This window comes from Strongylocentrotus purpuratus, unplaced genomic scaffold (genome assembly GCF_000002235.5).
Source record: "Strongylocentrotus purpuratus isolate Spur 01 unplaced genomic scaffold, Spur_5.0 spur5_scaffold_6, whole genome shotgun sequence".
NCBI lineage: Eukaryota > Metazoa > Echinodermata > Echinoidea > Camarodonta > Strongylocentrotidae > Strongylocentrotus > Strongylocentrotus purpuratus.
In genome coordinates this window covers 57,159,891-57,185,793 of record NW_022145612.1, presented here as the reverse complement: position 1 = coordinate 57,185,793, position 25,903 = coordinate 57,159,891, and the positions used below count along the sequence as shown (strand labels likewise).

The 25,903-nt window shown below is 36.1% G+C and overlaps 3 protein-coding genes across 4 annotated transcripts; all 3 read right to left on the bottom strand.

Annotated features, from left to right (window-relative positions):
• Positions 1–743: 743 nt before the first annotated feature.
• LOC115918312 (metalloproteinase inhibitor 2-like) lies at positions 744–8,871 on the bottom strand. Of its 2 annotated transcripts, none has more exons than XM_030973083.1 (5): positions 8,742–8,871; positions 7,048–7,196; positions 4,863–5,078; positions 2,817–2,944; positions 744–2,589 (listed from the first exon to the last, which is right to left on the bottom strand). In XM_030973083.1, the coding sequence occupies exons 2-5, from the start codon at positions 7,190–7,192 to the stop codon at positions 2,218–2,220; spliced, it is 861 nt and encodes a 286-aa protein (XP_030828943.1). In that variant the 5' UTR covers positions 7,193–7,196; positions 8,742–8,871; the 3' UTR covers positions 744–2,217. The 2 variants fall into 2 exon arrangements, with proteins under 2 accessions (XP_030828943.1, XP_030828942.1); XM_030973082.1 differs by having other exon boundaries at positions 7,048–7,259; positions 8,742–8,839.
• A 2,930-nt stretch (positions 8,872–11,801) lies between these two features.
• On the bottom strand, positions 11,802–15,795 carry LOC115919543 (metalloproteinase inhibitor 1-like). The gene is made up of 4 exons (XM_030973631.1): positions 15,429–15,795; positions 14,750–14,971; positions 14,124–14,248; positions 11,802–13,579 (listed from the first exon to the last, which is right to left on the bottom strand). Exons 1-4 carry the CDS (start codon positions 15,571–15,573, stop codon positions 13,082–13,084), a joined length of 990 nt encoding a protein of 329 aa, XP_030829491.1. The 5' UTR covers positions 15,574–15,795; the 3' UTR covers positions 11,802–13,081.
• Positions 15,796–20,617: 4,822 nt separating this feature from the next.
• Positions 20,618–24,373, bottom strand: LOC100889219 (metalloproteinase inhibitor 1). Its single transcript, XM_003725476.3, has 4 exons — positions 24,012–24,373; positions 23,366–23,587; positions 22,777–22,901; positions 20,618–22,448 (listed from the first exon to the last, which is right to left on the bottom strand). Exons 1-4 carry the CDS (start codon positions 24,151–24,153, stop codon positions 21,891–21,893), a joined length of 1,047 nt encoding a protein of 348 aa, XP_003725524.1. The 5' UTR covers positions 24,154–24,373; the 3' UTR covers positions 20,618–21,890.
• Positions 24,374–25,903: the final 1,530 nt, after the last annotated feature.

Below are 25,903 nucleotides of genomic sequence, written 5' to 3'. Positions count from 1 at the left end.
AAAAATTGGCTCATTATTCATGTATCTGATACGACTTGATAGCACTGCAGGTGTTAGTTAATTATTGTTTGTGTCTATACTGTCATGGGTCGATGGAAAGGACCCATTAATCAGGTGAATATGATACTGGTTTCTGTCAGCATATATTGGACAATGGATAATTATTTCATTTCATTACTGGATGAAAGGAGATGATTATCGCCTTGTCGCCCTTTTCTTTTGTATTTATCTGCATCAGGCTGCATTTTCCCTCTCCCTTTGTTTTTTTTTAAATATTTATTTTTGTATTTGTATTGAGTGAAACTCTTTTCACTTTATATGATGTTTCATCCCCTCATTTTCCAGTACCAACGTCAAACTCTCTTTTTCTCTTTCTCTCTCTTTCTCTCCCTCTCTCTCTCTCTCTCTTTCTCTCCCTCTCTCTCCCTTCTCTTCCCTCTCTTTCTCTCTTCTCTTCCCTCTCTCTCTCTCTTATTTTCTCTCTCTTTCTATATCTCCATTTTTTCATCTCTATTTTTCTTTCAATCTCTTTCTCTCTATCTTTCTATCTCTCACTGTTTAACCATTTTCTATTTATTATTCCCTTTATGTTCTTACATTAATATTCAAATACACTCAGTATATTTGTTTTTACTACATGCAACACATGACCACTGAATCATCATTTTCCCACACCCACATTCTCATGCTCATTCACAAAACATTATCACTTCTGAACCAAAAATGACATTTCTCTGCAAATATTTCCAAAGAAAAAGTCAAGGTTTTATTAGCACCACATACAAAGGACTCCAAATAGTTCCAAGGAATAATCACACCCTGACTACTCCAGAATGAGAGTGCAATATACAATGAGATGGGAAAACTGCGTGGACACAAATCTATTGCCATTGCTTCTGCAATCCGTGAGAGAGTTTGAAGCAAAATCGACAACTTAGATCTTGACTTTTTCGCCTACCATTGTCGACCATGTTTTGCCCGGTCCAGGAGCAATAACAATTAGTGCCAAAGTGAACATGGCTTCTATGGGCGGACTTATTTGGTACCCAAACAATCTGCAATAGAGAGAGGAACAATTCACACCATATACCCCCAAGTATAGGAGCTGACAATAGGCACTAAGGTGAAGGACAAGCGTTTGGGTTCCTAGGAGTTTAACCTGTCCTATTCAGGGTTCGGACTGAGTAAATAACATCATGTTTGGAAGCAAATTTGTGCACGTCATTGGAAGACCCTTTTTACCAATGCATAGAGTATGAACTTACAGGCATGCCGTACCTTTCTGTGCTTGTGAAAGTTTCTTGGATTGAAGTGGCATGTGAACTTACCTATGCATTCTAAAACCTAGAAAATCTGAATTGATGTTGGCATAAATTAAAATATATGTATCAACTTCAAGTTATTGATACATGAATATGAAAATCTTTTGCAGTTTAAATATTCAATAACAAAAAAATGTATCTTTACATTTAGGTTTATTTCATTACCCTCACCAAATAGGGCTGGATAGGCAACAACTATTAATTGGCAGTGCCTTAGATCACTTCATGCTAATTGTAAATGATGTCATTTACTCTTTAAATAGAGCCTGCAGATGAGATGATATCATATTTTCCTACAGAAATACTTTTATATTTATTACATTAAAATGTCTACTAAGAGGCATAAATTTACCATCATCTCATGAATATTTATATATATTGCAATTTAACAAAATGAAATAGTCAAGACTTTGATTCATTCTGACCTGGGTACTATAAATCCATTTCAATGTCAGACTATTCCCTTTAAAAATACCAATACGCTGTAAAACTTCTCTATAATTGGAAGGAAGGTAATGATTTCCAAATCTAAAAATCAGGATCTTCCTAGTTGATCTGAAAAACTTCCGCAAATGTCTAGAGTGGTTTCACCACTTTAACAAAAATGAAGAGGAATTTCAAAGATGATGGGATGTATAGTATTGAGATAAAGGAATGGTATGTAATGAAATGTATAATGAAACTAAAGATGTAATGAGATCTTGATGAAGAAAGAAGTTCCTTTGCCCATGTAAACACATTACTGTATAAGCCAGTATTTTCATAATTAATGAGTGATTTTCAAAAATCAGATGGCCTGAAAGATTTCTAGTCCCATGGGCTGCCGGTCTCATGGGTTGTCGGTCTCATGGGTTGCTGGTCTTATAGGCCGTTGGTCGTGTGTGCTAATATATACTTAGCAGCGTTGAATTAAGCCTTTCATCTCTAGTTTCTTGATGACTTTGAGACACCTCCACCTGAGGAGCTTGGTGGGCTGAACCATGCACTGAGACCGGCAGGTATAGGCAGGCTGGCTCTTCTCAGTGAAGAACCAGATAGATTCTCTGGCATCGAAGCAGTCATCATAGTCCATCGTTTCCTCCCACGCACATTCACCGGTATCTGGGTGGGGCCTGCAGAAGGTATACAGGGTCTCGCAGTCCTGCCCGCCGTATCTGACGGATGGGTAGGGGTTATAGAAACATTCTTTTGGACTCCAGTACCCTGACTCCTGCCCATCTTCTGCCAGGTCACCCCCTATGTATTTGGTGGTACCAGCCCCCTGGATCTGAATAAGACGATAAGAAGAATATTCCAATGTTATCAAACACATCCCACTTAGTAATCCATACCTACTGAGGTATTTCTACCCTGGTTTATAAGGGGGCATTCAACGATTTCTCTAGCCACATAACCATGTAGTACACCCCCATCCTTAGACCTTTTACAAGAGAAAGCTTGGAGCAGTTGTATTCAGAGCAAAAGCTGGTTAGCTAGCTAGCTAGCTGTTCTTACCGTACAGAAGCCACATTGCTCCTCGTATCTGTCCTTGAATCCTCTTCGTTGGTCTGATGTTAGGTTATCAAACCTCATGGCTATCCCATCACATGAAGTGACGACCAGCAGTTCATCTATAACCTTTCCTACAGATCAATGATAAACAAAAAGAAATTGAAAGTGGTCTTTTATCAAAGAAAAATTAAGACCAGTGACAGAACATCTTGTCTGTTTGGAGTCGTAAGAGGTAGCTCACTGACGCATATACTATAGCAATGTGTTAACCTGTTGCTAGTCCCCACATGCAATGTGTCAATGACCTCCTGGCAGACAATATATGCACAGATTATAAAGGCACATATACTTATATATACATCTGAATTCAGAGTGGAGAAACAAAATGCCTGTCTAAGGCTAACACAATACTAAGTCCAAAAAAATCATTAGAAAAAAAAAAAAAAAGATTTCAGAAAAAAAAGAAAAAAAAATCATTTTATTTCACTTTCTGTCTGCTCCTCAGTTCGCTTGTGCTTATTTGCAAAGGTTGCCACTAACTTTTACTACTTTTTTTTCATTATAGTACTGATGTACACGTTGATTCCTCAAAAAATATATATATATATATATATATATATGTATATATATTTTTCTTTCTCAATTTGAAGGTGTTCAGGTGGAGGGCGAAATCACCTATAACTTTTAGATTCACGCAAAAAGTATAAGTGTGTGTAATAACTGAAGATTCCCATTGCCGTCAGACGAATAGGAAAACAAAAAATGTTCACAACATCAGACGCATTCAAATCCAATCTTTTTTTTTGGTGATTGATGGGTATCTCATGAAAAGAAAGCAGTGCTGTCATCAGCCTGCTGGCACCTTAACAATGGTTTCAAATTCAAGATGATTTATACGTGAGTCCCTTTCGAGTACATGTTATTTAGACTAGAACCACTAGTGCATGAAGTTTATCAGTAATAAAATTCCAGGTTTTCTTTTCCATAATGTTTGCACCACAAGGGTAATTGTTGTATAGATCTTGTTCACCATTTTATTACACTCCTGTGATATTTTTTTGAAACTTCATCCATACCCAACTCCTCACCCAATGACTAAATTTGTGAGTTTAGAGATCTATACATGAGCTTTCAGGATTATGAAGAGCAATCGTAGTTAAAGATATATACTGGTAGTAGTCAAATTGTGGTTCAAGGGTTTTGGGTGCAAAATATCCATTCAATATTGCCTTTAGAGGTTTAGATGGCAATAACTCAACCTAAATTCGCAAAAAAGGAGAAATATATGCCCAAATGTTCAATGTTGAAGTGCATTTACGATATCTATCCAGGCCGGATCGATATGATAATTTACCAAATATATCAATTAGTAGGCGGTTTCCGGCAAAATTTGTATCATCACGTATTAGTCAAAACATCTTCTTTCACATGATTGGTAATAAGAGCTTCCATTTCATTTTTTGAGAGGGGGGCATATCCAAAACTTGTCTATACCTTTCGAAGGAGGTTTGAATATAATGTCTATTCATGATAGTCTCAAAGTGTTCTATTTGAATAAAAAGATCTAAACGAAAGAGATATTTTAATCTTCCATCCATGATTTCATCCATCAACAGTAAAAATCTGAAAGGCTTTACACAGAGTACTGCATGTTTACATATTTCAGTATTTCATTGCCAGGTAGAAATTGGATGATTGTTGGGTGCTTACTAAAATTGAATGTGATCTTTAACAGTGTGAAAAAAATAGGAACAAAATGCAGAAAAGTAATTCAAAGTTAACTCATTTTAATTTTACAAAGGTTTTTATGCATAGAAATATTTGTTGTATTATAAAACAGGATTAGTATTCTACTCCTTGTACAGTGCAATTTTTTTTTACAAAGCCTTAGGAAAGAAACTAAAGTGTTTCAAAAGTAAACACCAGTCATGATTCTGGTTAAAAAAAACTAGAGGAAAAAAAAGAAGCAAAACTTGCACAGAAAGAGTTATAAAACACAAAAACAAAAAAAAGTGGTATTAAAGGGATTTGTTGTGAGAAGTACTTTACCTCCTATGACATAGACGTCCTTGAGTTCTGGTACCGCTATAGAACAATCATAGCTTGGAGAGTAGAAGAAGATGTCTTCATCCTCCTTGGCAAATGGTGACTCCTTCAAGGACATGAGGACCCGTGCCCCGTAGCGAACAAAACTACTGTAGGGATGCTGCACTACCTCGTTCTTAGCGTTCACAAAATACCGGGACATGATTTTCACCTTCAGAACTGGTTGAGAGAAAATCAAAACAAAATTAATCAGACTGAATTGTGTATTGAGTGCCAGAAGGGTGTTAACTCATACTTTAAAACAGAGTTATAGCCCCTCTAGCTCCATACATAAAAAATTACTCTTTAAATACTGTATCACCTGGTTATCAACATTGAAAAAGACATGAGATGTGATTATCATCTTCAGAACTATTTTGTAAGGAATAAAAGCACAGAAAATGCTTTGAACAAAAAAAAAATTCTCAGATGGTACACCATCTTTAATATTTCTAGCATGGACCTACTAAGGAAAAAAAATATTTTGTTACAATCTATTGGAGATTGCTTATACCCAGTTATGCATTTTTTTTCCTTTAAATGTGTAATTTGAATACAGTGGATATATGGCAGTTACAGCAGATTTATGTTGTCAGACTCTGTGTGAAAAGTCAGCAAACATTATAGGGAGTGTCATTGTCTTGTCCGAAACCATGCAAATCAATGGAATGTTCTTCCAATGATTCCCTGATTTTCACTCACATCATTTTGCTTGGTGAATAAACATGTGAGTGCAAATTGGGTTAGCAATTATTGCTCCATTAATTTGCCTGGGGCAGCCTCTGAAAGGTAAATACAAAGTTTTGGTATGGGTCGTGACTTTGGATCAAATGAACATATTGGAAGCATTTGCGATCCTACAATATTCAATGATCGCTGTCGCGGTTGAAATCAAGGCTAAAGTGATGAAATTGTGAATAATAAACTCTTTATGTTGTATAGCTCCCTCTCAAGTTTGATATTACTTTAGCTTCAAAGCAATGTTTCTTGTCTAAAATCGACTGATTTTCTATTCCCGTTTGGAAATTATAAATCAGAACTGCATATTCCGAGATTTTCATGGTCGCAGCTACCATTGTATGGCCGTAGGCACTATTTGAAATGTATCGGGAGTACCGATAAATTTGATATTTTAATTTCTTGAAATCCTTAGCGTTTTAGAACCCAATTTTTTAAAAGTTGCTTATTCTAACACTAGGTTTCACAATGGTTATGCAAATTTTAAATTTCATGTTTATGTCAAGTTAAATACAATTAATGTACAGTCTAGAAGGTGGATACAAGAGGGATGCCCCCTCCCAATGCTCCCTCCCAACACCCCTCCTGCCTGTTATCTTATTTCCAGAGGTGGGTGGAGTTTGGGGTGTGACATTTCATTTTTATTTTGAAAAATACTATAGCTGCAATTATCTTTGGATTTTGTTTATATGTGTGTGTGTGTATTCACTATATCTAGGTATTTTGTCTCCTATCAAATCTAAAAATATATGTTTATAAGTTGTATGTAAAAGAAGCCATCATTACCAATAATTGAATTAGTATATTCTCTCAGAAATTGTTGAATATAGCACAATACAAATATTTAGTGATACCTTTACCTGGTATGCATATACTAAAGAATTTCAAAATCTCATCTAATTTGGGATTTAAAATTTTTTAATTGGGGCGACATTTGTCAATTCTAATCAATCCTATGTTTTAGCTGAAACTGTTGCAAGATTATGTCTTTTTTTTAAGATGAAGTTAATTACTGGGCATGCGATTACTTTGAAAGAAACTGTACACAGAATAGGACTACACACATGTGGAATGAAGTTTGGTCAAATCTTTTCAGCAAGTTCTTAGATTTGGAATATATGACTATTTGAAGAACACCCCTTTCCAGGGGTCACTTCTACGATGAGCTGAAGCTGAATCTGAATCTGAACTGATACATCTCAATACTCCTGGTGAAGTAAGAACAAGTCAGACTGGTATGATATCCTTCCAATCTGATGTACATAAAATGAGAGAGATCAGTGAAGTAAGATGAGTGAAGTAAGAACAAGTCAGACTGGTATGATATCCTTCCAATCTGATGTACATAAAATGAGAGAGATCACAAGTCACTTTTCAACTTTACAAGAACTAAACATTTTTTGAAACTCACCTACATCGTCATCACAGAAGCGTTGCTGAGGATGCAGTGATAAACAGGTATGGCTGCACTTGATACCTGAGGAGGCCATCGATGTCTGGAAGTAGCCCAGGATCACGAGGGTCACAAGTAGTGGACCTACAACTCTTATCGCCATGGTGCTGAGTAGATGTGACAATGTGTATCAAGATGAGAGAATATGGCAAAAACCAGGTAAGGCGTTTCTATTTAAAGCAACAAATGAGCAATTTGATCTGGAGAGAGATATATCAATGATGTGAGTGCTTATTGAGCCCCAGCACGTTTTCAGCTAATTATCGAGACCTGGTGCTACCTGAATGAAAAGCTCCCACCGGTATAAGAGTACTACATCATCCGTGTAACAACAGAAGATCGCGGCTATAAATCTTTCATCCTTTGAAGCCCGTTAATAACAGAAAATCGGGGCTATAAAACCTCCATCCTTTGAAGCTGTTAGTAACAGTTGCAATCTATCATGTACATCGTAACAAAAGACAGCTCAAAATAGATGTATTGATACTAATATGATAGTATTTAATACCTGCTACAAACAAATTGAAATATTGTCTGGGACTCCAGAAAGCTTGTTGAAGATTGATCCTTTGGTTCCAGGCTAATGACACAAAGCAATCCTTCATGCATGTGCTACTTACAAATGAATAGCATAAATCCTTTCAGGTAATTTTCCATCCCCTACTCTGAGCTCTGTCTCTCTAAAAATGAACAATATTTGCTGCCGGTGTATGTTGATCCACATGTAGCTGAAAAGTCTGTATTCTTCGCATGGTTGCTGAAGAAGTACAAATATACTTGAGTTATGTTTTTAATGTTTGAATAATTTCCTCTTCAAGTAATCCTAGTCTGGAGCATAAAACCAGAATTGATCAACATTGGACTTTAGCCTCCCGAGTCTTAACCTTCTAGATCTGTCTCGGATAATAGGAACCTAATTGCACTTTATCTTTATGTCAATATTTTTCCAACTCTTTGTATCGTTAACAAAATAAAATCATCAATTGCTGTGATATAAAGACAAGACTATGATATCAAAATGATATTGATAGCACAAAGCATTACTATACTATTTTGGATAGGAAGTGAGAAGGATCATCTACTAGATTTGCTTTATTATGAGTGACAAAAGTTCAGCTTTCCAAAAAGGAAATGGGTGCCTTACAGAGATACACAGGTTTGCAGACAAGGGTACACAAATTATTTTACAATTTTTAAATTCACTGATGAATATTTTTATAGGCCTTGTGGCCTCCTTACGTATGACCTAAAATTTTGAAGAAATTACGAAGCATTTCATTTTTTTGTTTTAATGTAAACTTGTAAACATTTGAAACGTTAGGTCTTCTTGTGGCCTACAGAATGTAAAATTCCATCATGAAGACGTGTCACTCCCTTAATATACATGATTAGGGATGCCATAAAAACTTATGTGCCAGACTCAGATTTCTCTGGAAATTGTGATCTGTGCCATACTGGAGAAATTATCTGTTCAGAGTCATAGGGCATATTGACTGAGTGAACACCCTTCTGCAGGCTCCAAACAGTCAAAACATCACCTAAAAAGTCATATTTGTTACCTGCAATTGTCAAGATCGACGTCCTACTATTTCTTTTGAGCAAAATGTATAAAAGAATCTTAGAAAATGTAAAAGAGTAATGCTGACACTCACCTTGGCAATATTTCCAACCACTAGAGAGGTACCAGAAGAAATGAAAAGCTTCTCAACTCTACCGGAAGTATAGGAGAAATATTTTTCTTTTCCCTTTCTCTCTGGATTGGAGGCATTAACCAAGCAAGATGGTAAACACTTCACAATCTTACTGTACCCTTTTACTGCATTGTAAAGTGAGTATTGTGTTGGGGTAACTGCTATAGTGTTGAATGAGCATTGTGGGGCTTAATGTTCTCTTATTGTTAGGTGCTATTATAGGGCAAGCTTTGGATCCTTGTGTAACAGTGTTTAAGAATAGTGGACAAAAGATGCTTTAAGTACTTGTTTGTGTACCACTTTTCAAGGTACACCAATATTTGAGGGGTAGTTTATTGGCTTGGGCATAACTGTTGTAGGATTTCATTTTTTTTAATACCAGATTTACAGGTCATTTTAACAAGATGTTGACAACCACTGGGTTTAAATATGATTGATAAAGACCCATTTCATACTGATGATATTATCACAGTCAACCTGTACTTAATCTGCTCCCCATTCAAATAAAAAATGATGTTAATATTAATAATACCCTTTCATAATGCTTACTTCTATATTCTTCCATGCTTCTCTCCTACTTTTGCCCTCATTATCACATGCCCTATCAATACATGGCATAATATTTTCATTTATCATACAGGGATGTTTCTTATTGGCTGAATTTGAAAGTTATCGTGAGGTACAAATTGTGTCTTGACTGCCATTTCTTGATGCAAATTGAAAATTCTCCCATCTTTATTCAGATTTAAAAGGGAATGAAAGTGGTATATAGGTCGAATTAGACCCTGGGGGGGGGGGGGGGGGGGGGGGACGAAGGCTGGCTTTTCTCCCCACAAAGAAATTATGACAACTTAAATTAGGTGAGAGATCTTGAGACTCCTCTTTTATTGCTGAAATAGTTTGACTCCCCACCTTTGTCCACTTTCTTCATTGTTCCTGTACTCTTCTCCTATTCTCTGGGTCCCTTTCAATGTATTTCCCTAGATTCTCTTCCCCCCCCCCCCCCCTTTCCCTTTTGTCTCGTACATCCACTGCTCTTCTCTATTTAATTATTTATAAATTGCACTCTCCCCCTCCCTATCTCACTCCCTTCTCCCCTTCCCCTTGCTCCCTCACTCCCTCGTTCCCTTCTTCTCTCTCCCTTCCTCTCTCTCTCGCCACTTTATCTTTCTCTATTCTTTTTATATCCCTGACATCTACCTCTGTATCCATCCATCCATCCACCTTTATCTCTATCGCCATCTCCTATCCTATCTCTATTTAAAACAAAATTACTGTCTGTTTTTCTCCCTATCTCTCCAATGTTATGTCTCTCCCTCACTGTCCTCCCTCCATCCATGCACCCCCCCCCCTTCTCTCTCTCTCTCCCTCTCTCTCTCTCTCTCTCTCTCTCTCTCTCTCTTAGCCGATGAGTGATACTGTGATGGCATATAACAGTTGCTGTACAGTATACTGAGTCATATTTCACAGGGATTTAGATTTTCTTGTATTTTCTGCAAGTAATCAATTAGCTGATTTCCTGACAAACAATGCTTTATGCCATTGATTACGCCAATGTAGTAACAAAGTTGGCATGGTAACCAATCCAGTAACAGTTTTTCATGGAAATATCCAAGGTAACCCGATAAATATTTCTTATTTTGTTCATCATCATGGAAAGTGATGAATTGTTTGAAAGGTTTGATAATTACAATAATGATTTTGGGGAAACAACAACACAAAGATTCATGACAGCAAATTGTGATCTTTGAGTGATATAGTCTGCTGAGATCTATAGTGTGTTACATGATACATTCTAACACAGATGGAGTGCCCATGGTCACTTGATACTAATACTACTTGTGAGCCATGATTGGTCTATAGTTATCACGGGTGACTGCTATCATAGATGACCATGGTCACTTGATACTAATACTACTTGTGAGCCATGATTGGTCAATAGTTATCACAGGTGACCGCGGTCACTTGATACTAATACTACTTGTGAGCCATGATTGGTCAATAGTTATCACAGGTGACCGCGGTCACTTGATACTAATACTACTTGTGAGCCATGATTGGTCAATAGTTATCACAGGTGACTGTGGTCATTTGATATTAATACTACTTGTGAGCCATGATTGGTCAATAGTTATCACAGGTGACCGTGGTCACTTGATACTAATACTACTTGTGAGCCATGATTGGTCAATAGTTATCACAGGTGACCGTGGTCACTTGATACTAATACTACTTTTGAGCCATGATTGGTCAATAGTTATCACAGGTGACTGTGGTCATTTGATACTAATACTACTTGTGACCCATTATTGGTCAATAGTTATCACAGGTGACCACGGTCACTTGATACTAATACTACTTATGAGCCATGATTGGTCAATAGTTATAAGGGATGACCAATGGTCACAAGCTCATTGGTTAGTGCAAGCTGATAAATCCTATTGGAGGAGGTTCAGGTATCTGGGTATTTCTATCTTATTGAAATGTTATATAATTATTGAGATCTTTCACCTTTAATCAATTATGTAGATATTACAATTCTTTATGCTTTGTGATCAACAGAGTGATCAAATGTTCATATTTATTTACTATCAGATTCAAACAAATGTCCTCTCTCAATTCATCTATTCTTCCCATGCTTTCCTGTACATGCTCTGTCATAATTGTTCTGTTTTCTTATCATTCTTATCATTCCTTCTATCAGTGCTGTCATTTGAAACAAGCTTACTCTCCACATTGTTGAGGAGGACTCTCTCTCTCTCTCTTTCTCCCTATCTCTCTCTCTTTTTTTTCTCTCTCTCTCTATCTCTCTCTGTCTCTTTCTTTCTTTCTTTCTCTCTCTCTCTCTCTCTCTTTCTCTCTCTCTTCCCCTCTCTCCATATCAACCTCTTTCACATTCTCTCACTCTCTCCTTTCTTCCGTCCCCTCCTTCCCCTCTCTCACACGCTGTCTCTGTGTCAACTCTTTCCACTGTCACATCATCACTGTAATTACAAGAAACATTGCCTGCCATATATTTCATTTCCTTCACATGAAGAGTATATAGAATATTTAATAACAAAAGTTTTACATACAAAAGATTGCACAGCTGCCAAATGGTGAAGTAAAGACATCATGATTGTAAAGATACAATCAAGAAAACATTCATATACATGCTCAATAAATTATTCAACATTCAGAAAGAGATAATGAAATAATAAATAAGACACTCTTGCATAGAGAGAAAGACTATTTTCCTGTCCGTGAGTGAAGGTTGAAAGAGAAATTTGAATGTAAAATCTGCACACAAAAAAGTATATGAAACTTTAAATGGGTAGAAGCACTGACTTGGGAGCAAAAAGAAATTGTGTACAATATAAAGTTGTGTTTTTTCCTCTTGGTTAGTCATTATGAATTTTATATTATTTGTGTAGCACTCTTGAAGAAAACATTAGTATTTGCAATTGCATCAAAATAGACTTTAATGTCACAATCTTTTTTAAATTTTGAAGGGATGCGTTGTACATGCTATATATGACAACTATATCAAGTAATTTAATTATGTAATGATCATGTACACAATATAACAATCAACCTAGTTATCCTGGGTTATTTTGAAATAATATAAGTTTATTTTTCAGTTCTAGCACTTATTGCAGCATGTTTTGAACTGAGGTAAAAACCAATATTTACAAATCATAAAATCAAAGACCCTGTTTCGCAGCAATTTCCTTCAAAATAGTGAACATAATCTTGGTTTTTCACATTATTGAATACTGATAACTGTCTAAAATAATATTCTTTTTTTTCTTCAAAAATATTTTGCTAGGATTGGGGCAATCAATGACATTGCCCTTGATTAGTAATAAATACTTATTTTCTGAATACTTTGTGAATGTTCAGAGGTAGAAGTTTTTATATTGTCCAGTATAACAAACAATAATTTGACATAAATTCATATCATAAACAATAAACAAAAAAATTAAATAGAATGAAGTGAAATAAGATCATAGAACTATAAATACATAATTTTGAAGGTGGTAATTTTTACTAAAATGTATCATTAAATTTGACCAAAAAATATTACAGTGATAAAGATATATTTATCTCTGCCTGCAGGTATATCTCAATCACTGGAACCATTTCCTTTTAATCCAATGACTACTTAATTCTCATATAATATTAACCATTGTAAACAAATTCTTACATTTTATAGACAAGAATGTTGCAGTGAATGAGTCTACTCTAAGAATGAAAAGAGGACCATGGTTGCCACACACTTGATAAAAAAGTGAATACATCCAATAAAACCTTGACAATATCTAATCAAATAGGGCTGATAGCGCTGCTAAGATCTCCGGTGATTCAGTAGGAGGAACCTCATCTATGGTGTTAGGATCAACGGTTCGTACAGCCTCCAAGGCAGCTTCAGGCTCAAACTCTCTGACAGTGTCTCTTGAGTTGCAGGGTGGCATCTTCCTGGTGGCTTTCTTGCACTTGTACTTGAGTCTCCTAGGCGTGAGGTCCTTACATTGCTCAGGGCAGGTCCAGGCAGCGAGACCGATCTCTGCGAACTGCATCAGTTGCCAGTTGTACTCTCTCTGGCGGAAGCATTGCTCGTAGGCCTCTCCACCCTCCCATCCACAAACGCCATCTTTTTGATGGACGCAGTAGGCATGTTTGGTCTCGCACTCTTCGCTGCCATAAGTTACGGAAGCAAGAGGGTTATAGAAGCACTGTCGTTTGCTCCACAGTCCAGAGCTCATTTCGTCAATGATCTCGTCACCTCCATAGTAACGTTGGACTGCTGACCCAAAGACCTAATCAAGAAAGAGAACATAACAATTTGATTAGATATGTATGTACTTTACAATTGCTATTCACAAAGGTATATGATTATAGTTGAAGCGAAGGCTAAAAGTGAATTACATATTTATACTATATTGCTTATTCTAAAATCTAAAAACAACTTTTATGCAATATCGGAATCTACAATTTTGAAATGATTGATTAGGAATTTGAACACTTTTAAAAAACTGTGTCTTACTCTGTTTCCACCAATGCATCAACTTCCCCATCCAATAAGTTGCATAATTTCTCATTTTTGTATAAGATTTCCCTAAATAACAATATCTGTATGCAGAATAAATGTTTTATATTCATGCAATTTTGACAGGTATTCTTTATGGTTGCTTTTTGCTCTCTCCCTCCCCCCCCCCCCCTCTCTCTCTCTCTCTCTCTCTCTCTCTCTCTCTCTCTCTCTCTCTCTCTCTCTCTCTCTCTCTCTCTCTCTCTCTCTCTCTCCCTCTCCCTCTCTCTCTGTAAATTGTTAAGAATAAGAAGGAAATCAAGTTGTGCTCTTACCTTACAGCTGGAGCACTGTGACTGGTAGAAACCTCTCACTCCTCTCCTCTGTGATGGGGTGAGGTCAGACCACTTTTGAACAATTCCACAAGCTGTTACTTGTATAATCTCTCCTCGCATATCAGCTGTAAAGGAAAAGAAGAAAACAATATTTTGAATGTTTATGAAATACTATTTCTTTGTTGCATCAGTTTTAAAAGTCAGGCCAATGGGCAATGTTGTGAAATGTGGAATTTCATTTGTTCCTCATCTTATATAGCAGAATTAAGTATTTTGAAAATTTAAATTCTTTAAAGTCATCACTTAATCCGGCAATGTTTAATTTTGTTTTTCAGAATTTAAAGAAGTGCATTACTTGAATGTAGCTGTTATGTCGGTCTATATCATGCTTAATACTATACTTTCAACGTCTACTTTTACAAGGAAAAAGTCACACTCTTTTATTTCCTAGGTAAACATTATCCCATTTTTGTTCCTTTTCAGAATTTTCTATTATCTTTTGTTCTTTCTATTTACTGTATCAGAACTTATTATACTGCAATTTTGAAGGCAATGTCAACAAAAATTTTATCCAGTTGACCTTACAACAATTTAAATTAATAAAAAAGTGATATCTGTGAACTTACCACTGATGAGATATTTGATGCCCATCTCTAGCTTGTCAATGAGGCACAGGTTCTTGGGCGAGTGGAGAAAGATGATTGCCCCATCCTTTGCCAAACTTTCTTGCCCTTTAAAGACGTTCTCCACTTTGACTTTATACTGGACATCGTAGGCTTGTGATGCATAGAGTACAGGATTGCCCTCAATGTCAACATATTGCCATGAGATAGGTCTCACCTTGTAAACTGTAAAATGAGAGGAAAAAATCATTATAGTATTTAATACACATGATATAAATCTTTATATGAAAAGAAAATGATCAGAAATATATTGCCAGAACAAGATAACAGCTTTGGATTACTGTTATAAGGTGATATAATTGGACTTCGTTTCCAATTCAGGTAATTTACTTATTCAAAGAAACATTCAGAAAGTATTTCTTTCAAAAAATATTGTGCTGCTCTAAGTTTTACAAACAGGAATCATGATTGCAATAGATTATTATCTGTTTAAGAATTTGCTTCTTACTGCAGTGGAAAAGTTATAAATTGGTAGTATAGAAATCAGAATCAGCGAGAATAATAGCTTAATAAAAAAAAGTAATATACTATCAGCTAGACACAACAAGGGACATTGAAATTAATAAGTTTTGTTTGCTATGAATGTTTAGATTAAGGAAGATATAGGAATAGATCAACTCACCAAACTCAGCATTACAGAACTTCTGTTGAGGATGCGTGATGGGGCAAGAGGCACAACTTGCTTCAGACATATTGGCGATGTTCGCTACCTCTAAGAAGACGATCAAAGCACTCACAAGAAACACTGATGAGGATAAATAAGCCATGGCTTTAAAAATTGCTGAAAATACACCTGATCCAAGCTATGAAAAGTGAAAATATTGCAGGGAAATGAAGGCTGGTTGAAATAAGAATGGATATTGTCCACATAAGTATAGCAGAAGCTCTGTTGATGACAAGTTTAGAAATGGTCACTTGAGTTTGGCTGGCTGGAGTCAAGTTCTCTTCTTTCTCGCTCTCTCTCTCTCTCTCTCTCTCTGTGGTGCTCAGGTGTTATCTGGTTGGCTGCTAAGAGCTAACTGTTGACCAACGATAGCTCAGCTCTCCTATTTATGCACACATTTCTAGTCACACACTCACACCTCTCTGGCTCTTCTGCTCAGTGTGTTTACTCCCTTGTCAGGGCCGACACCTAAGGCTTGGCAATACGTCACCTGTTGCCCAAATTTTGGCTCCCACACTTCCTCCAGAGGGAGGAGTGCAGTAATTGACAGACAAAGCAGTGTGTGGGTTGCTCTCTGTTTAGACTGAAACCAGTGATACACACTGCTCTCAGCACTATCATAGTCTACCAGGCTATACTGAATGAAACTTCACAGAAAGTCATGCCTTTTATTCCTTCATGTTTACAACACAATTGGAAAGTCTTCCTGAAATTGTTTTGTGATGTAACTAATTTCTCATTATATAACACAATCACATTTATTCTCAATAACCTGTGATGAGAACAAAAAGTTGTAACTTCCGATTAAAGTATTTTAAGGTTTACTTTTTTAGACTAAGATACACCAGCATACTATTGGTCCAAGGGGGTTTCTGTCTACTTTCGGAAAGTCTCTAGTTGTATTTGCATTCTTCCTGTCACCAAGTCAACTCGCTTTTAGCAAGAAAAATAATTTGACCGGATCAAGCTAGGAGTAGGCTCTGTGATCAACTTTTATGGAATGCAATGCTTGTTTTAGTTCACTTACGTCTGGGTCGTATATTCATTAATTCTTTCATTTTGTACAGGCTAGCCATGTCTGAAACTTGACCTAGCCAAAGAGTTTATAGGTCAGAGTTATTGTCGTAAACTAACCTACCTCTACCCTTCTTCCCCTACAGCTCAAATTTTGTTATGAATTATCACAAGCTGCCAGTCACTTTCATCATCAACAGCATTCCAATTTGAGTCACCTTTTCAGCACCTTTTTTTAATGTGAAAATTTATTGTAGCTCAAATAGATTAGCTGATGAAAAACCTCTACACATTGACTCATGCTGTTTTCTATAAAGTTTTCTTATTCTCAAAGCAAAAAAAAATTAATATGTCCAAGAATTGGAAATGTAATGAGGTAAACATGATTCCAGGCTCCAGCTCTATAACTAAAGCCACAAAACTTTTATGGTGAATAAAAGATTATGTAGGGTCTACACATACATTCATTTTTGAGACATTTGAGCAATAATTTGTTTAACAAAAATTCAATTCATTTTGTCGTTGTGATTGCTGCCCCCTCTCTCTTTCTGTTTTTTTTTCCCCTTTTTTTCTCCCCTCTCCCCCCCCCCCCCCTTTCTCTCTTGCTCACTATTTTATTTTATTATTTGTTTCTTTGAGCTCTTTCATCATTATAAGGAATTCTCCCTTGCTGGACAAGCTTTTTAGTGGTTTATAATTATTGTCATCCATTTACAATTACAATTGATTATATTACAACTTTAAATAATTATCATATATAATCCATACCACATTAATGTTCATTCAAAGCATGAAAGCTCTAGGCTTATTACATTCAAAGCACCCCTACAGTACAGGTAGACAAGATTAATCTCATCTATGAATCAGCTGATCAGTGCTCTTCTTACTCATCTGTTTATGCTGAAAGTTCCATAGAAACTACAACAGAAAGTAATCAATTGTTTCCATAATTTCACCAACGGTGCTAAACCAAAGATACCACAGTGACAAATACAAAATCATGAGAGAATTTGTAGGGTCTTTTGGTTTGTTTTGAGGAGACGATTATCAAAAAGTCACATGACTTAAGCTGTATTTTCATTGAGAAAATAAGAGGTAATGTCAAGTTTAATCTGCAAGCCTAGGCCATTGACAAGTTGACAACTACATTAGCTTACACTTCTAAACCATTTAAAACAAAACTTAACCATTGAAATAATTGATTCTAAAAGGCATTTATAAAGTTGCGCAAGCTGCTATTATGTTCTTATAAAATCAAAGAAACTGGTAGTTTATCACATGAAATAATAAATATCTTAGATAACCACCGTCATGGTACTTTTGACATATATATTTTGTGTGTATATTGCATAGAGTTTAACTACAAACTTGCACTTTTTCTCAATTGATGCACCATCTTGCTATGGTTACTACAGCACTAGCTAGAATAGTTCATGGAGATAGACAGACACACAAATAGAGATAAATAGAGAGAGAGAGAGAGAGAGAGAGAGAGAGAGAGAGAGAGGGGGGGGGCAGAGGAGGTAATATTTGTGCTGAATGTTTACATATAAACATGTTCAGGATGTCATGCTTTTCCTATGTTTCCAGCACTTGTAACCACAGGATCCCTTGGCTTTCCTGTCCTATTCACATTCAGACCAGGCTAGCCAAACGTCTACTAAGGCAAGGCGTTGACTTATCGATCAGCTACCTCCCTGCTTCTACCATCAGGGAATGATGCCCACTCAAAATACTATTTTTAAGAATGCAACGAAAACTATATTTCCAAGATTTTGTAATCATTTCATGGGTTGGAAAATTGTTTTAACAGATATTCAGTCATGTTGATAATGAGTTTACCATCCATTTTCTGACTGTGGAGGCACATATCAAGCGATGTTCTCGGGCAAGATGCTGTGATTGGCCAATGATATCATAGCTTAGACTCCGCCTCTCTCAGCATGAGAAGGACCCTCCCACTATCAGAGGAATCACATCCCACTCCCTATTTCTGTTTATGATACTTTTTTTTACTTTCCTACATCTGTGGCTATTCTTATATCCTTTTGTCTGTAGTCGTTTCTCTCTGTCTGTTTTTCCGCCGTGTCTGTTTTTTTGTATGTTACCTACTAACTTTAGATTTGACTCATCCTCTTTACATGCTGCTGTCCACTTTCCTATTTCTGTGTGTGTCCCCCCCCCCCCCCCCCCCATCTGATTCTTTTTCTTTCTCCATATTTCCCTGACTTCCTCTCTTGCTTTTCCTTCTTTATCTAACTGTATCTTCTTCAACTATCTATCTATCTCTTGTACTCTCTTCCTTTCCTGTCCCCCCTTTCTCTCTCTCTCTCTCTCTCTCTCTCTCTCTCTCTCTCTCTCTCTATCTCACTCTCTCTCTCTCTATGTTTTCTGCTGTTATTTTCACTCCCCGCCTCTTTTTTTACTTTAATAAAATTTCTTTTTCAATTAAAATCTTTATTCAACCTTTAAAAAATTCTGCTTCTTGCTTTCATCCTTTTTTCTTTTTCTATAGATTAAAAAATCTGCTGACATGCGAACGATTGTTGGTTGATTTCTACCTCCACCCTCCTCCCTCTCTCTCTCTCTCTCTCTCTCTCTTTCTCTCTCCCCTTCTCTCTCTCTCTCTTTCTCTCCCTCAGTACATTTTCTATTCATCATCTTTGTTTTCATTCCTTCTTTTTTCCAGGCTCCAATTGTACCTTGTATGTTCTTCATGTTCCCTTCTTATATTTCTCTCCATCTTTTATATCTCACTCTTTGTTTCATTAAAGGGCAAGTCCATTCCAAAAAAAAGTTACTTTCAATAGAAGCAGAAAAATCAGACAAACCAATCAAAACAAGTTTGAGCAAAATCAGATGACTAGTGAATCTTCAATGACACAAAAAACTTTGGAAATCACAAGACAAAATGGCAACACACCCATGAGTCTGTAACGTCATTGCCTCACTATCCACCAATCGTTTTCTTTATATTGATAATATAAATTTCCCATGTTCCCCCTAAGAATCTTATTTCTTCACAACAGCATCCAAGTTATATTTATAGTAATATGTTTTTGTGTGGATGCACTATTTATAGAGCATTTTTTCATTTAAATCATGACAGATTTGAATTTTGATAAACTATTTATATAAAAATCAATAATTATGAATATACAATATATAGAAAATAGTATCAATCCTTTGATATTCATAAAATATTTTTTTAAATGTCATGCACAGAATATGATACAAATCATATAACCTGGGCAAAAGCCTGAGGAAATCAAGTTTTTGGGGATAAAAATGGAAATTAAGAGTGAGGCCATAACGTCACTAACTGAAAACCTAATTGGCAATTTCGTCGCTGTTTTCACGAAGTGACGGTAGTGAAAAAAAATTGCATTCACTTTGCGTGACGATTTTCCTCACTACCGTCACTTCGTGAAAATAGGGACGATTTGTGTAGTGATTTCCATTGTTCCATACTTTTTCATACTTTTTCAAAAATTCTAATATTGGAGCACTTTGAGCATCTTGCAGGGTGGATATGTGCGCTATGTAAATATCCAATATTATTATTAGTAGTAGTAGTTATCCAATTTTACTCTATTTGTTTTCTTTCTGTTTCTCTTGCTTTTTTGTAAAAGCAGATTGTTTTTGGAGTGGACTTGGCCTTTAATGGTTTTCATCTGTATATCTCCTCTCTCTATAAATATATATCTCTCTCTATTTCTTTCTATCACTCTCTCCTGATATACTCTTCTTTTACCTGTCTTTCTTTCATTTCCTTTTATATTTATCTCTCATCTCTCTTTCCCTCATCCTCTTTTCTCTCTCTCTCTCTCTCTCTCTCTCTCTCTGTTTTGTTCTTCAAGTTCTTATCTTCTATTGTATCATAATTCTTCGTGACCCCTCTGTCTTCCTCTTTTTTTTCCTTCTTTCTCTCTTTCTCTCTCTCTCTCTCTCTCTCTCTCTCTTTTCTCTCTTTTTTTTCTCTCTCTCTTTCTTTCTCTCTTTCACTTTGACATTGCTCATAATTTAGCCTTTCTATTTCTCGGCAAATTCAAGAGGTGTTTTCTCTGCAATTAGTTCACAGAATATATTGTCCCTAACTTTTGCAAATAAAGGAAAGCCCTGCACATAAATGATTTGCATTTCAAAACAAAAAAAATGTACATTTAATCACCTAATTGTATGATGGTTTTGTGAATTAAACCAACATATTACATACAGCTGCCAGTTGGTGAAGTCATAATGATCATAAATAGAACACAGATAAAGAAATATATGAAAAGTTCATGTCCAATGTTTCATTTGGTTAAGAATAACCAATATTTACAGTTTCACTCAAGTTTGAAAGAACACATTGTGTAAATAAACAAAGAAAGACACAAAGTATCGACCCTGAATATCATAGCTAGAGTTACAACATATCTTACAACATACCATTCTCAAACTGATACATATGACAAAGTCATGTGGTATTTGAATAGTGGTTATAACAACATATGAAGCATTCTAAAAATATACAGGTATCAGTGAAAAATCCTGTTTATCTAGTCTCCATTCTCAAAAGATTCATTCTTCCTTTTTTCTGCCATAACACTTTCAAAAGTCATTTAGATGTTAATGTAATATAAAAAAATTTAACAAATAATGTAAACAATTATAACAATTATATTATTTTGTATGCATAATTTTTCAATTTGTATAATATTATTGTTATAAATCCATTAAATATATATAATGTGCATTATAAAGTATCAATGGTGCACAAAATGGATAGATCATATTTACAGAGAGTAATCATTAAAAAATGCCTTGTTGCAGTTGTCCTGCTATTTCAGCTTCTTATACTAGGTTTACATAATGTTCCCCGGCAGCCATGACAATCACAGGATTTTTAAACTGTTAAAAAATTTGCCACGGCAGTCAGTCCGGATGAGAAACCTAGTAGCCCAAAGTTAACGCAACAAAACGTGACTGTAGGTAATATAAAAAACTTGGCAAGACCTAACAAACCTTGAATACAGAGAAAAAATGGCCCAAATCCCACGGCGCACTACGTTTCGGACAAACGTGGCCGCCGGGAACTAAATGTAAACCTAGCATCAACATTTTAGAAATGTCTCTCTTTGAAAGTCGTATCAATGTAATCTAATTCCCTTATCATATTTTACACTTTAGAATTACTCATATTGGGGGAAAATCATTTAAAGTTGGTAATTGATAATTTTCTTCTAAAATAGCGGTCTACCTGATCCAGATTGCTCATTCTAAGATCATGCTCAGAGCAGAATCCTTGAAATGTCAAATTTTTAGACAAATCCAATCGATAGCAACCACTTGATAAAAGATGCTACCAAGAGTTCCCAGGTCTGGTACCATTTGATCTGTTTATTTCAGAGAAGCTCTTCCTATTTAATCTTCATGGAGCAGAGCTGATAGGACATTGGCAACCGTTGGAGAACCTGTTGCAGGAACCTCCTGGATCATGTTGGGATGAACAGTCCTGGGGATCTCCTGCAGTGAGTTGGGTTGGACAGTGCGCACTTCAGACATTTCTGGAACCACAGTGCGTACAGCATCAGGAATAAACTCTCTGACTGTATCCCCTGAGTTGCAGGGTGGCATCTTCCTGGTGGCTTTCTTGCACTTGTACTTGAGTTTCCTGGTTGTGAGGGTCTTGCATTGCTCAGGGCAGGTCCAGGCAGCGAGTCCATTCTCGCCAAACTGCATCAGCTGCCAGTTGTACTCTCTCTGGCGGAAGCAGTTATCGTAGGCCTTTCCTCCCTCCCAAGTGCAGACTCCATTCTCCTGACGCATGCAGTAGGCGTGCTCTGTCTCGCAGTCTTCGCTACCGTAGGTCATGGAAGCAAGGGGGTTGAAGAAGCACTGCTGACGACTCCACAGACCAGAGCTCATGGAATCAACCATCTCTTTGCCTCCATAGAAAAGCTGGATTGATGTCCCAAATACCTGAAGAATGAATGCATTTATAGAGAAAACATTGGTTTAAATTCACGTAAAATATTTGTTCATATATATCTTTGCTCAAATTTAGAAAACTGTGATTATGATACAAAATGATAATTTAGTCAATCAAATTCCTTCTGGAATATTTATTGGTATTAATATACCATTTCGAGTAAATTAATTGCATGAAAAAAAATCTAAGGTGAATAGATTAAAAAAATCATCCCATTTTTATTTTTATTTGAAAATGATTACTTCCAACAAGAAAATCCATTTAATAAGCTCCCCTCTTAGATGTTATATTATCCAAAGTAAAGATTCTAAATCTTACCGTGCAGCTTTTGCACTGTGACTGGTAGAAACCTCTCACTCCTCTCCTCTGAGATGCGGAAATCTCAGACCACTTCTCAACGATGCCACAAGTTGTCACCTGCTTCTTGTCTCCTTTCATATTCCCTAAAAATGATGGAAAAGAGATGGCAATGATTATAATTTATGATATGAAACCCATCCAACTCAGCCTAATACAAAATAAATCAGTAGAATTAAGGATGTAATATGGAAACAAAAAGCTTGTCTTATGCATTTTTCTTTTTCACCCCTTTTTTGTACCAAGTAGTCAAGAGCATAAATCTAAAATTAGGTTGAATAAAGATATTTGTATGTCCATTTCAAGTAAAAAAAAAAATATAAAGTATAAGTTCAGATTCCATACTTTGTATTGTGGTTTTAGTCCTATAAGATTCATCATTGAAATTACTTGTCCGATAATCCTTTACACAAACGAAAAGTTGGTTGAATATTTTTTAAAGTAAAACTTGTATGTTGTGCATCTCCTCTTTAAATCAAAACATTTTCAGAGAATTCTGATAAAAATTAGTTAATGTTTTTTTCCAATAAAATCTCTTCTCTGAACTTACCACTGATGAGGTATCTGATGCCCATCTCCAACTTATCAATGTTACAAACATTCTTGGGTGAGTAGATGAAGACTGTTTTCCCTTCTTTCCCTAGGCTCCCCTCTCCTTTAAAGACATTCTCCACTTTGACCCTGTATTGGACATCATAGGCTTGGGATGAGTAGAGTACAGGCTGGTTATTGATGTCAACATACTGCATCGATATCGTCCTCACCTTGTATACTGTAGATAAAGACAAAAAAGAAAAAGAAATGTTAGCATTTGACTGAGTGAAATTTGGTGTAATTTACCCAAATTAGTATCATCTTGGTGTTTTTTATTTAAATAAATCATTAGTGCACTGCAGAAAAAACATTTCTGTAAACAGTTATTTTGAAATCATGAAATAGTAATGTCTTTCTCAAAATCTGAATCTATTGTGAATTCACTCCCGTTATTTTTTGTAACTAAACAGAGCTATTATTTTTTAACAAATAGACAAAAAACAAAAAACAATATGAGATTAACTCTAATGAATGCACAAAAAGAAAAAGAAAAGAAACACCATTCAAACAAAAGAGAGAAATCTTAAATATAGCAAATTTTGTCGAATAAAATTCTTAAAACCTCATATTATTTTGTTTACTTTAAAAGGAAATGAACTTACCAAATGCTGACTGACAGAACTTTTGTTGTGGATGAGTGATGGGGCAAGTGGCACAACTGGCAGAAACCATGGCGATATTTACAAGCCCCAAGAGCAAAACGACAGAGCTCACAAAAACGCTTGATGAAGCTAAAGAAGCCATAATTATTAAATCGTTGAGAAAAATATGCTAGATCCAAGTTTATAAGAAGTGACCTTGTTGAAGTACAATGCTGTGAGATGCTTAGAGCTGAATTGATCTGCTACCCTGATGACAAAAGTCCTTTATAGCCTCTTGTAAAAGTTGCGTGAGTAATGTTACTTCTGAATGAGTTTTCACTCTTGTGCTGAAAGCTGGTTGGCTGCTCCTAGCAAACTGTTGACCAACTGCAGACATGCTTCTCTATTTATCCTCATTTTCCAGTCACTGAGTTTGCCGTTCAACCACTGACACACCCTCCCCGTCTGTGTCCTCACCACAGACAGTTTTACCCTTTGGAGTATGCTCGAAGCGGTGCGTATGTATGTACTTCCTGCAGAGGGAGGGAAGACCGTTGAACGACCTTGTAATGTGTGGGCTGTGCTGTGTATAGACAGAGTCCATGGTCAAGGAGTAAAGCTATATCCCTATCTCTCCACCAAATCTGTCTCTTTCTCTCCGCATTGCTAACGAATGTTCCTTACGGATTGCCAAAAATCCCTCTCAGGCATCAAGAGAATTCCTGTAAAATGCACCGCCTACGATCCTATGGCAAGCAGTGGAGGAAGAGGGTGTACAAATTGTAATTAAAGGTTATGATCAGTATTATTACTTAAATTTTCAGAAATAGTCTTTATGTTGAGGAAAAAACATAGGCTTTGCTTTTTGGATGGATCTTAAAGTCTGCATGCCAAGACTAGTAGCATAATGTTCTGAAAGTCAAGAGAGGGTCCACCGACAACAAGCGGAAATGCTGGTGTAGTATGTGTACCTTTCCTGTGACAGCGATTCACACATGCTTTTAGCAAGACAAATAATTCTAACCAAAACGTGAACCAATAACATGAACAAGGTAGTCGGAATGTCGGGTCTGGTTGCTTACGATTGTCTGGTCCTAATCTGTGTATTTTTAGTGTCTTGGAGGATATTCGTGACTGGATGCTGACCCTCTCAATTTAATACGGAGGTCACAATGGATCTTGGTAGAACTATATTAGGAGGAGATGGAGCTCCAATGTCTAGTCCTGGTTTAGGGGTCTTGCAGGTGTTATCAATTGTCTCAAGCAAAAAAAAGGAGACGGAAAATAAATATGCCAGTTTTGCAAATTGGTATTGAATAACTATTTATGATATGATTAGAATAGGTCTGGGAGATAAATAGACATGGATGATTTTATTTTCAAACTTCAAAGAATTGACAAGCAATTTGTACTTGCAGTTGTCTAGACACTTTAAAAGTTTACTATCTAATGTTTACAATTCTCCAAAACATGCTCTACCTGCCTGCTAAAAATGCTTTTGGATGCATTCCAACCATGTGGAAATCGGCCAGGAAAATTTAATTTTGATTCTGCGGTTACTTTCTTGCGCAGTTCCTTCCAGTTTGTAACCCAAGGAAGCAGTAAAAAGCTGCTCTAAAACGTTGGGGTATGATGAAATATTCATTCAAAGTTTTCTTTTTTAATCAGCTGAAATTTTTAACTTGAAAACATTACATTTTAGGTGATTATATGGCATCATTCCTCAAGTTTCATATTCAGAACATGAAATCCAAATTCAAAGAAATACCCCAAAAACAACTAATTTCAGCTTTAAATCATTTCAGTAATATTGTTTTGATGACTAATACTTTCTGAAAATTTACTAAGAATACTAATTTCTGAAGAGTTTGAGAGAGAGAGAGATGAAGACGTAATTTGGATCATTTTGATTT

Bases quoted from the DNA above. Each gene is read 5' to 3' on its own strand.
- LOC100889219 (XM_003725476.3), bottom strand. From the start codon at position 24,153: ATGGCTTCTTTAGCTTCATCAAGCGTTTTTGTGAGCTCTGTCGTTTTG. The intron at 23,588-24,011 runs GTAAGTTCATTT...CTTTATCTACAG, and splicing joins GTTCTGTCAGTCAGCATTTG to TATACAAGGTGAGGACGATA. The intron at 22,449-22,776 runs GTAAGATTTAGA...TTCATTCTTCAG, and splicing joins CACAGTGCAAAAGCTGCACG to GTATTTGGGACATCAATCCA.
- LOC115919543 (XM_030973631.1), bottom strand. From the start codon at position 15,573: ATGGCTTATTTATCCTCATCAGTGTTTCTTGTGAGTGCTTTGATCGTC. The intron at 14,972-15,428 runs GTGAGTTGATCT...CTCATTTTACAG, and splicing joins GTTCTGTAATGCTGAGTTTG to TTTACAAGGTGAGACCTATC. The intron at 14,249-14,749 runs GTAAGTTCACAG...TTTCCTTTACAG, and splicing joins CATCAAATATCTCATCAGTG to CTGATATGCGAGGAGAGATT.
- LOC115918312 (XM_030973083.1), bottom strand. From the start codon at position 7,192: ATGGCGATAAGAGTTGTAGGTCCACTACTTGTGACCCTCGTGATCCTG. The intron at 5,079-7,047 runs GTGAGTTTCAAA...TCTCTCAACCAG, and splicing joins CTTCTGTGATGACGATGTAG to TTCTGAAGGTGAAAATCATG. The intron at 2,945-4,862 runs GTAAAGTACTTC...ATTGATCTGTAG, and splicing joins GGACGTCTATGTCATAGGAG to GAAAGGTTATAGATGAACTG.